Source organism: Homarus americanus, unplaced genomic scaffold, assembly GCF_018991925.1.
Source record: "Homarus americanus isolate GMGI-L3 unplaced genomic scaffold, GMGI_Hamer_2.0 scaffold14467, whole genome shotgun sequence".
Taxonomy (NCBI): Eukaryota; Metazoa; Arthropoda; class Malacostraca; order Decapoda; family Nephropidae; genus Homarus; species Homarus americanus.
This window is the reverse complement of record NW_024733734.1, coordinates 9,481,462-9,493,004: the sequence shown is the minus strand read 5'-3', so window position 1 is coordinate 9,493,004 and position 11,543 is coordinate 9,481,462. Positions and strand designations below refer to the sequence as shown.

The 11,543-nt window shown below is 40.2% G+C and overlaps 1 protein-coding gene across 1 annotated transcript; it reads right to left on the bottom strand.

The window, feature by feature from the left end:
• Positions 1-2,454: 2,454 nt before the first annotated feature.
• LOC121870025 (phosphomethylethanolamine N-methyltransferase-like) lies at positions 2,455-6,992 on the bottom strand. Its single transcript, XM_042371761.1, has 7 exons — positions 6,837-6,992; positions 5,085-5,283; positions 4,755-4,943; positions 4,446-4,565; positions 3,996-4,092; positions 3,298-3,449; positions 2,455-2,804 (listed from the first exon to the last, which is right to left on the bottom strand). Exons 2-7 carry the CDS (start codon positions 5,214-5,216, stop codon positions 2,697-2,699), a joined length of 798 nt encoding a protein of 265 aa, XP_042227695.1. The 5' UTR covers positions 5,217-5,283; positions 6,837-6,992; the 3' UTR covers positions 2,455-2,696.
• Positions 6,993-11,543: the final 4,551 nt, after the last annotated feature.

The following is an 11,543-nucleotide window of genomic DNA, read 5'->3' as shown; positions in this document are numbered from 1 at the left end:
TGTGGTACAGAAGAATCTTTGTTGTTACTCTTAAGAATCCGGACTAACTCAGTCTCATAAATCCTCCAGAATTTAGATTCTTCTGCTTAGAGCCCCTGGATGTCTGTCTATAGACTCTATACTGTTTATTAACTAGCTCCCGATGCTACAGCGCAAAAACAACATATATGTATTGTACAGTATTTGGAAACGACGGCTCATTGATAAAATTAATCCCAATGAAAGAAAAACAACTTGCATTTTATTCACTGCATGATATTTCAGATTCTGCAATGCCCATGATCCACTCCTCATCTCGCTGGCCGACGTACAATACTGATAGGAGAATAAGTTATTAGAAATAATTGATTATGAATATTTTTATAAATGAGCGATGGAACTATTTTATTTCTTACTGACTACAGTATAAGTAAAATGCTGCATTTTAAATGCACCTCTGTACGAGGTTTTCCCAAACCTCTGGTTAGTGAATGAGACGCCGCCTGTCGGTTGGAATAAAGATTTAAATGAGCCAGAAACTAAGCCGCCAAATAAAATGTTTTTCCCCACGATAATATAATAATACAGTAATGAGATCATTAAATAATGAAAACACCAATATCTATCATGCTAGGAAAGAACTTACTAAATAATTAGGACATTTCAATAAATGCGTTGTGGGACCAATCAACATTACAGGTTAAGTCGTTGCTGAATTATTCGACACTCCAGAGCTGCCCCACTTGTCACGTCAAGCGGCGCGCGTTGCCTGAAGCTGCCTCAGTGCCTCACAAATACTTCGAGTGTGTGGACGAGTGCTGTGATACTAATTTTACCGTTGCAGGTTTTTGTAGTATAAGCAATGCAGTGTTATGGTGTAAACTTCACAATGTATGTAAGTATATTTTCAATTTGCCAGCTCAAAACCAATGAATGTTGAATCCGTGTAAACGTACTTAAACATGGAAATAAGATTGCTTGACTAACTCTCAGCAATATTATTTCCAACTTTACGTTCGTTTATATTATATAAAGAAATATATTTGTTCACAAGAAAATGCAAAACATCTTAGAGGAAAATATATTTTGTATTTTAAAATTATATATGCTTTAGATAACTTGACGTTCATTAAGTAAACATCTCAAACATTACCCGTAACGGCCAACACCTGCAACTCACGTGAAAATTGTAACATGTCCTTAGTGTGGAGAAAAGAAGAGTTGCCGTAGTAATTATTGAAATATGTGTCATAGACAAGGAAGGAAAATTAAAATAAAATATTTAATCTTCCTTGGAGGAACGACACATAAATGCAGGAATATCTAGTAGAGAACGTCACAAAAAATGCAGCAGTTGTGGGTACTCGGGATGGAAATTATTCTTCACTTTTTTTCCCATCTAAATCTAGAAGTAGTGTATCGTGGACGGAATTGCCACCAAAATCCTTGATATCTATAAGTAAAAGTGGGAGGAGAGTCAGTATCGTAGTCTGGAGAGGTTGTGGGTACCTATGACGTGATTATCTTGAACGAATTTTTGCAATTTGGGAGTTACTATATGGAGGGGGGGAGGTGTCTTTGATTGAATAATTTTCAAGTGTCGTGGAATATTCAATGCGGTGGAGGTAGTTGTAAGCATGGGTTCCAAATATTTTTGTACGGGATCAGTGGGACTGCACGGGTTTTGAGATTTCCATGCCGAGGATTAAGGTATCGCTAAACAAATTCCTGGGGTGTTCTTAACTTGGATGTCAGTCATAAGTGGATGGGTTTCTGGAAGCACTGGGTGGAGATTGGAGTTAATAGACACCTAGAAATGATTTGATTTTGATTTTGCCGCTTGCAGCGGCTACTTTATTGTGCACCCCACACTCATCCTGTGAGCGGTAGCGCAAAAGGATAACAGAGTAGGGTTTACAAAGGGTCATAATAATTAACCCCCGTTGTCAGGATATTATGGCACTGAAAGTTACACAGTATTTCATTACATTATTTGTTTAGTTCTATACATAAAGGGTAACTTATTCACAAATGCGTGAGAACAGGCGTGTGAGGCAGTATGTCTGGCCTCACACTTTGTTATTCATATTTACGTGGGAGGTATTCAAGCACATTGCGTATTTGGTTCTGTACATGAGAATTGATATAGTTACTAAGTGCAAAAAAGTGGATACAATCTTAATATGTCGGCTATCTTGCCATTAGAGATGAAGTGTTGTGCCATTTCACACACAGTGTGCTTGGACCTGTCCCTAAAAGGTTCTATCTTCACACAGTCGAGGACGTAGTGTTCAAGTGTGGCCATATGTATGGCCACACACTTTACATTTAGTTTTGTTTACATCTGCTTGAGGAACATACTGCCAAAGGTACTTATATCCTAACCTTAATCTAGCGGTTACAACATCTTGTAATCTTGTTACTTGCTCCATATACATGTTTCACTTGATACATCTCATCATGGTAACCTATGGATCGACTAGTGCCTGTTTGCACTTGTCTACTTGCGTCAAACTCATCAATAAGTTCTTTCCTAATTACAGTTTTAAGGGTTCTTTTTGACAGACCCAAATTTTATTCAACTTAGAAATGAGTGTGTTGTGGAAGTGGTGGACATCTTGATGTGGTTATAACAAATCTTGGTGACCCGGTGACTCCCTCTTCCAGTCATCCATGGTGTGATTGAGGTGGATTTGAAAGTTCAGGAGGCGGAGGAATTACTTCTTAGCAATGAACATGCCCCAGGCCTGGTCCCCGGCAGCACAGCGCACTAGTTTCTGCTTCCAACCGCCTACTATTTCGTTGTAGTCCTCCACGCTGTACTCCTGTAGGATAGACCAGGGGGTGTTCAACGAAGGAACATACTGTATTGATGTGTCGGGTATATGTGTATAATAATCAGGGTGGAAAGTACATGATTCATGAGGAAACGTACGGAATTTGTCGTAATGAAGGTATAGGAAGTAAGAGAAATTGAAACATCTATCTTACAAAATAATATAACAATAGAATTGGCAAACAAGGGAGTGCCATGGAGAAGGAAAACATGAGAACGAAATACCATATTTACTTGGGAACAATATTAGCATTCTCATAAAATCACAATGTACAGTTGCCAGTAAAAGTTCTTACTCAGGGCTGCGGGAGGACTTCTGCTGACAACTGTAACTATATTTTAAATTCCCTATAGTAATAATTATTATTAGAAAACTGGAGTACAGAGGTCTTAAAAAATAATAATCCTGTTTGTATTATTTATATGTTTCTCCGATGAATAACCCTGCCTGAACCTGTCGTGTGTGGGTGCTCATAACTTACCAGTATGAAGGCTTCGCGAGTGGGCTCGAAGTACTTGAGCTCGCTGGTGAGAACGGAGATGAAGGTCTGGGTGAGGTCTACAGCTTGCACATCTTTGAAGCCCGCTTGCTCCAGCACTCGCCCATATTCCGGCACCGTCCGTAGGTCGTATCCTACACAAACAAGTCTCCTTCATTATACGTTGCTAATATGTATACTTTTTTCTGTTGAACAAGTCTACTCACGTTTGTTACACCCATATCTATTCATCATTTGACATGCTTCTGCTCATCTACTGTCTTGTCCAATATCATCATTATGTTCTTTCAACCTGGGTGTCGCTGTTTTGAATGACACTGAAGAAAGTATTTTACTGTTGACTACGCCCCCAGGATAAAGTTTTCCTGGCTGATAAAGTCCGAAGAACACAATTCTCTTATTAGTCATGACGAAAGAATGCATTGTTTTAGCTGCACATACGCGGAGGCCCAATTCTCAGACTAATTATGCCTGGACATAATTTCTAGACTAAATGTATGCGGTGGACATAATTTTCTAACTAAACCCGGTGGACACAATTCTCCACATTAAATATAACCGGGCATATTGTCAGAAAATTGTCTTTAGGTAAATTTAGTTAAAATTTTATGTTCGTTGGGTAAGTTTAGCTTTAAAAAGTCTTTTTGACATATTCCCATGAGATTAGGCTGTACCCTCACCTCTCTGCTTCACGTAGTCAATGAATTCTTTTGAGTGTTGACGGTCGCCACGGCAGTAATCGGTGACGAACAAAGTGCCACCGGGTTTCAGCCATGCCTTCAGGAAGGAGAGTACAGTATTAGTTTCATCGCTTTTTATATATAGTATATAAATCTATGATCATTTTTACGAAAGCAGATTCTCTTGCAGGAGGAGGGAAGACGTGAAGTCCAATATTATCAACATAGACAAAAACAGAGGTTGCAAAGGGTCCTGAATAACATAAAAGGGAAACTAACGTCGTCGTTAACCAGTCATGGGAACTGCTCCATAGTGCACCTCTCTGGTAAGTATTAAACTCTCATTCAGTTCCAGTACACTTTCATGAGAAAATTTCATTCCTATTCCCCCTCTATAGCAGGTAGGCCTATTCCTCCCTGAACAAGTAGGCCTAGGTCCCTAAAACGTACGTGCATATTCTTGTAAAGCTGTTCTTTGTCAGGGATGTGAAGAATGGTGTCTCGGGAGTAGATGACGTCATAGATGGCGTTGTATTGCACTTTAGTGGTGTCCGCCACCTCTAACTTCACCTGCGGGATGTAGGAGTTATCTTTACCTTGGCTTATTTAATGGGCTGCATATGGGTCAAAGGGGAATCTACAAGTGTTTGTGATAGCAACAGCTGTAAATGAACGACTGATAGTGCTACGAGTGTTTGTGGACTAACAATTTTACACGACTCAGCATGACAAAGACGCTGTTAGTCTTCATTAGCTTACCTTGTCGCGCACTTCCTTGTCCTCGCGAGATAAGCGGTCTTGCGCGATGTTGATCATGTTGGTGGAGAGGTCGATGCCATGGACATGGACGCCATAGTTCCTGGCCATGAAGAAGGCTGACCCACCAGATCCGCAGCCCACGTCCAATACTCGCTGACCCGGACGTAATCCCAACTTGATCAGGAAGTCCTGCCAAGATACAGAGGTGTAGGATCATTATCGTGAAGCATGGCTTGAGCATTCAAAGCGCCCTGCAGTGATGTAAATGTGGGGTTAGTGATTTTTCTCATCCAGAGGAATAGGAAGAGTTTGTTTTCGGGTTATACAAACCTTAGTGGTAGTCTCGCCGCCTGTGGACACCCAGGTGTGGCCGAAGATCCTTTCATAGCGAAGGATACGCTTGAGGGAGTACTGAGAGCTGTCGAGGAATTCCTGTGTGGCGGAAGCGGCCTTGTTGCTCATGGTGGTGGGGATTCACGAGTTTTTCCTGACCTATTCACCTGGTGTAACAAGCAGGAAAATGCGGCAACTGTGGGGTGGAGGGTCAGAAAATAAAATTTTGAAAAAAATTGCCTATAACAGACTTAAATGAGATAACCTTGATAAGAGATAGCAACTTCAGTCAGGTATTTTTAGACTTTAGATCATATTTCACGTTATGATAAAATTTAGCAATATATCCAATTAAGATACGCATAGTTTGGTAGTAAATGATTGGTGTAAGTAATGATGAGGTGTACATACAATAGAAAGAGCGTCATGAATGAACCTTAAACATAGTGCTGGTATAGGATTATCAGCCATCTTTTGTTTTTGACTGTCCGGTACATATAAAACACAGTTAAAGAAATACGCGGTCTCTGTAAGGTGGATACAGTACCCCACCTGCTTTCAATCTTCCACTTTATTCCCCACCTCCTAACTTTACCTTCCTACATCTCTTGCATTCTTCAGAGTTCATGGCTCTCTTCTCTACATATCCACTACTACGTGGTTTTAGTAACACGTAGCTTTACAAAACAAACTGTAGTCATTTAAGATGTAACAAAACCACTGCTGTAGTTAAATACATTTGTCTGACAAATATCTTTGATACTCATAACCGTGTCGCATGGCTGTATGTTATGAAATACTCAGTGCAGAGTGACGGTAGGAAATAATACAGCTGTGGTGGCGATGTCAACCAACGATTTCTAAATCCATAGGCACTGAACGGTGCTACTTTTGAGTGCGGTCTTCAAAGACAGCTTTAGTCTAACCTAACCTTACCTTAAATGACCTGACCTGACCTGACCTGACCTAAACTAAATATCTTGTAGACCGCGCGCTATAGTAGCACCAACCGAACGGCCTCGGTACAGTACTACAGTACCGAGATTTACATGACGTATAACCTCACCCCTCAACTATGTGATTTACGAAGCCCCAGTTATTTTCAGCCTTTAACTTGTCAATGTTGCCTTAAATTACGTTTGATATATTTGGGTGGGACAGTTTAATTGATTTAAGTTACACAAATTTTTTTAATTAAATTAACACTGTACCTTAAAATTATTTAGGATTTGCCAATTAACCTACCTAACCGTTCGGTGGATTTGGCATCCTGTGTACCGCCGGCAAGGCCGTGGGCTGGTAACACACGTCTTGTTCGCGTTGCCCACCATTTTTCTGTGGATGTCTGTCACACTATAATAACCCGTTATAGTACATCCTTTCCTCACACAGCCAAACTGTGGAATGCTCTGCCTTCTCCTGTGTTTCCACACTTATACAATCGGTCTCACTTTAAAACGCTGGTTTTCCGGCATCTTCGTGGTGTAGATTAATACACTATAACCTTTTTCTTTTCTATTTTTAATTTCTTTTTGTTCTTATTTTTTCGCCTCCTAGGCCCCGTTGTGGGTCATTCGACCTGTGGCCCGGGTGGGCTAATTCTCGTAAACACACACACACACGCAAAAAAAACAAGTAACCTTACCATGATACCTTAAATATGTAAAGGCTTTTCGAATATATCTTGTGACAAAAATAATATAAGTCACAAGCACGTCAAGGGATTAGTTTTAGTATGGAACCACTGACCTGTCAAGACGAAGTGGATGTTGTCACTCAAAATTGAGTACTTGGATAGTCAGCCATATAGGAGGTGCACACGCTCGCGCCTGGTAACTGACTACCCTGCTGCCGTACGTCTGGCAAGGAAGCGACTGGCTGGGGAGAGGACTACAGGTGCTGTGGGAAGATTCCGTACTTGTAATCTAGCCCAATTTCCTCCCCATGTGTTACTGAGGGTACCATACCACGGGAAGTGATACCAAGGAGTACAATAGCTTCTATAATTCTGTTCTGTCACCAATGGCAATATACTGTATATGTTAGTGCTGTCGTGAATGTAACCCGCCTTAAGCGATAATATAGAGTATGTATATGTCGGGTAAGGAAGTTGCTTGTTAAACCATTCGTTGACGGGTTTCTCGCAGTTGAATAGAATTGTCTGGCGTTAGTCTTAATAAAATACCCAAAGGTGGCATTACCCCCATTATCCCTGAGATAATATCACATCCACCGAGTTACTATGTTCCTTATAATGCGTAATGGCCTCTATCTATGAATATTTGTAATGTATCTCTAATTGATGTAATTTAATTATGGTCTATTCCTGTAGAATGTAGATGGATGTATGCGTATTTGTACAACTCCTTAAACATAACATGATGGATAATAGCCCAACCTGTTTCAGAGCTACAGTACTTAAGCCAGTGATATTTTTAGTTATATGTACTATGTTCAGTTTACCAATACAGTATAACTAAGGTGAGCATTAACGACATCACTGATTTAGGGTTGGCACCACTGCGTGAGTCGGTTGCTGATGTTTAAAGTCCACTTCTCACGTGTGGCGAGCATGTAATGGATGTTTGTGTTTATGAGAGGTAAAACTGCATATGCCCATATTAAAATGTATATAGCTGCTGTATACATTGATTATATAGGCAGGTTCACAAATAGGGTGGTGGACGAGTGGAACACGCTTAGCAACTTTGTAGTAAGTGCTGGAACGCTGGAAAGTTTCAAAAGGAGGCTGGATAGATTCATGGATGATAGAGAGTGGTAGTAACTCTCGACAGGAGCTGCCATGCACAGGCCAACCGGCCTATTGCAGATTCCTTATTTTCTTATTTTCTTATGTTCTTATGTTCTTATGTTCTTAAAATAATGAAATATATCGACAACTTTGGCACGCTGTGTGTGGAGGGGGGGGGGGGGCTCCCCAGTTAAGTTTGTTCTAGAATTTTCTCATTAAAGAGAGAATCCAGCACGGTGATAGCTGAATACAACATATGCGAACAATCAGTAGGTTGCCAGGTTTCAAAATGTTTGTCGCTAGGGTGACTGGCTGGTAGAAGAAGGTAGCGGTGAACTACTAGGTCACGGGCGTGGCCTTGTGGCCGATTGACAGAAGCTTCCACCCAGCTTAATAGGACGTTTCTTGAACGTTGCATAACCGGGTATTGATATAATATTCTTGAATTTTTTAAACCTGTCACTCAAAATACTAGTGGGATTTTTTCTACGAATGACGGCTCGGCTTTTTTTTTTAGCTTGCTGTACCTACAGTTAAGTATTACAGCTATGATAATTCGAGAAAGTGTGAGTTCAGTTGAGAACCTTAACAAAGGCAGTGTGATTATGTCAAAACTCAACATCACATTAAAAATATACTGCATCGTATCATTTACATTGAAAAAGCATATTCCACTGGGTCCAATTATTACTTACTAGGGTCATGGGTTCTTATAATGAATGTTCCTCGGAAACGAAAATTTTCATATGCACCTCTTTCAACTCTCCACCTCTTCCAAGTGTCTTTATTCAACCATGATTCAGAAGTTACTGTTATGTTGAATATCAGCCATACTGTACACATACAATGCTTTTTCGGTTAAAAACATTCGCTCGGTAACCAACACGTTTCCAGTTTTGGAAAGACATTCATTAATCAATAAAACACCCTTCAAACTTTTACTGTAATACTGAGACAATAAGTAAGAACAATGATTACTAGATCAGCTGATGTCTTCCGAGTGTCAGAGTCCACTCCATATTGTTGTCTTATCTTACGCCAATGACCTCAGCTACTATTAAAAAATGTTTTTGATAGCGTAAAATATGACAAGGTTCAGCGCCTTCATTTGTGTGTCAGTACTTGACCATTTGGATGACTTTTGAATGATTTTTCCATTGAGGGCATGCACAATTGAGCTATAAATAAAATAACGTACACATGAAATTCATAGTTCGAGAGAAGTACTGTTGTCAAGTAGCGAGAACACGAAACTTGATAATTATTGTAAACAAAAACAATATTCAGAATTTGTAAAAACGATGGCGGTGCGTGAAGATGTCTCTCTGTTGCACGCTAGGATACCACCACCAGCTGATAACACCCTTGTCACGTGTGGGGCGTTTCATAAAAACATAAGAAAATAAGGAGTCTGCAATAGGCCGGTTGGCCTGTGCATGGAAGCTCCTGTCGAGAGTTACTACCACGTTCTATCATCCATGAATCTATCCAGCCTCCTTTTGAAACTTTCCAGCGTTCCAGCACTTACTACAAAGTTGCTAAGCTTGTTCCACTCGTCCACCACCCTATTTGTGAACCAGTTCCTTCCCATCTCCCTCCTAAACCTAAACTTATCCAACTAAAATCCGTTGCTCCGAGTCCTATCCTGCTCGGATAGGACTTTGTGTATAAAAATACATTTATTCATTGGTTTTCAATAATTGTTATCAAGTGCATGAGCTGAGTCAGTTTACGTGAATAGAAACCTTAGCTGTTGAAGCAAAGTTTGAAAAGAAGTCAGATAAGCTGGGAAACATTTATCTAAAATTTAAAACATCTCAGCTCTCTCCTGTGTATATTGTTATTGTTATTACACAATTAATTTAGTAGATTTTAAATCGTTGTCATGGCTATTTATGTTTAAGCCAGCGACGTTACTAAAAACAAATGGTTTTGTATGAAGTGCTTCCAAAAAATTGGTATGAGTGGGAAATGCTGGGGGGAGGAGGGTGATAGGCTAGGGCTAGTGAGGAGTTGAGAGTTAGCTGATGGCATAATAATATTGGGCGCTGGATGGGCTACCTGTTATCAACGGGCAGCAAGGAAGTTTCATCCCTAAGCGATTAACTTAAAGAGTCAGCAATTTACTAGATAGCTGTTGACCAGCAAAATGAAGAGGGTCACAGTCCATGAGATTACTCTTAGTAAAAATTATGTAACGTTCGTAATAATTCTGTGAAATTGGAGCATCCCATAGATATTTTTATTACTCAAGATAGAACTCGACGAGGACATACCGGTTTCTTCACTTGGAAACACTTTGTATGTCTTGTATCTCAAAAAATTCCCCACCAGGTATTGTTAATCGCTTCATCCATGCACGCTTGTCAACACGTGTTAACAAGATGTATGAAAAAAAAGTGCCTAGATTTGACTAAAGATTTAGCTTGTGGAATGAATGTTGGTCAGAGTTTTTGTGATGGTGTCAGAAAGTTTATAGTTTATGGAAATTTAAAGCGATTCCATATTTTGAAGCCATCATGGGACCAATGGCGGATTATAGTGGGGGCATTTGGGTTATTTGTCCCCGGCCCGAGATCTTGACCAGCCCAAAATAATTGAGTGAATATTATTGTTTTATTTTTCGCAGTTTCTCTTTTTTACAAACGAAAATAGCTGTATGGATGTAATGTTAGGGTGTGAGGCTGCTGTGACGCTGTATGTGAGGGTGGGTGAAAAAGACAACAACGACGACGACGTATTTTATTAATATAACTCTAACTCTAAAGCCATATAAGCCAGAAATACGAGAGATTTATTTATTCAAACTCAGACAACTCGTGCTCCTGCATGGCGTGGTTGTCACGTTGAGACCGCCCCGAAAATATTCTCTGCCCACGGCCCGTGGCTCTGTCCGGCACGAGATTTTTTTTTCCTGGGGGCTCCCGTCATTTTGAACAAGAGGCAAGTCTCAGTGCTTGAAGCGCGGCACCACTGTACAATCAGCTGGTGGCAGAAAGAATTCGTTCTATCTTGGCCGTGCTGACTCGGTTAGGTTATTATTTGTTTGTATTAATATCTATTACGTTCGGATATGCAATATTAAGCCAAGTATGAATGATCGTCTCATTCTCTCTTTCTTACGGAGTGTACAGTGGTGCTGCGCTTCAAACACTGCGACGGTGCCGCTTGTTGAAAATGACGGAAGCCCTCAGGAAAAAAATTACGCGTCCGGCACCGCATGGGACTGGTGCTCACATTAATTTGGGATCACTTGAAGATTACGTATCCCAGCTATTTTCGGTTCACGATTAAACATCCTATAGCTATGCAAACCCCCCAGGCAGTTGTATCATTATCAAGTGGTGGAGTGAGTGTCTTATACACGTCTGGACTCTAGACAGTCTTATCTCAGTCATTTTGGTAATGACGCAATAGAACTTATTAAGGTAATAATATATCTGTTTAGGTTTTACACGTACGTCAACTACTTAAAAACACGCAGGACTCTAGTAGTTTGGTGGTTATTTATTGGTTGCATATTGTAAATGCGCATGTTCTCGTTATACCCATACAATCATCATGTCCATACACACGCAGCAGTGTTGTATTTTTTTTTGGGGGCAACTGAGTCAGGTCCCACAGGTTTAAAGAAAAAAAATCGAAGAAATAAATATAAAATTAAGAATATTTTATGGAGTAGAACGAACCAGGACAGTTTAACA

Excerpts from the sequence above, each read along its gene's own strand:
- LOC121870025 (XM_042371761.1), bottom strand. The coding sequence starts at position 5,216 with ATGAGCAACAAGGCCGCTTCCGCCACACAGGAATTCCTCGACAGCTCT. Across the intron at positions 4,566-4,754 it reads ACAAGGAAGTGCGCGACAAG|GTGAAGTTAGAGGTGGCGGA; the intron begins GTAAGCTAATGA and ends TACATCCCGCAG. Across the intron at positions 2,805-3,297 it reads CTCGCGAAGCCTTCATACTG|GAGTACAGCGTGGAGGACTA; the intron begins GTAAGTTATGAG and ends TCTATCCTACAG.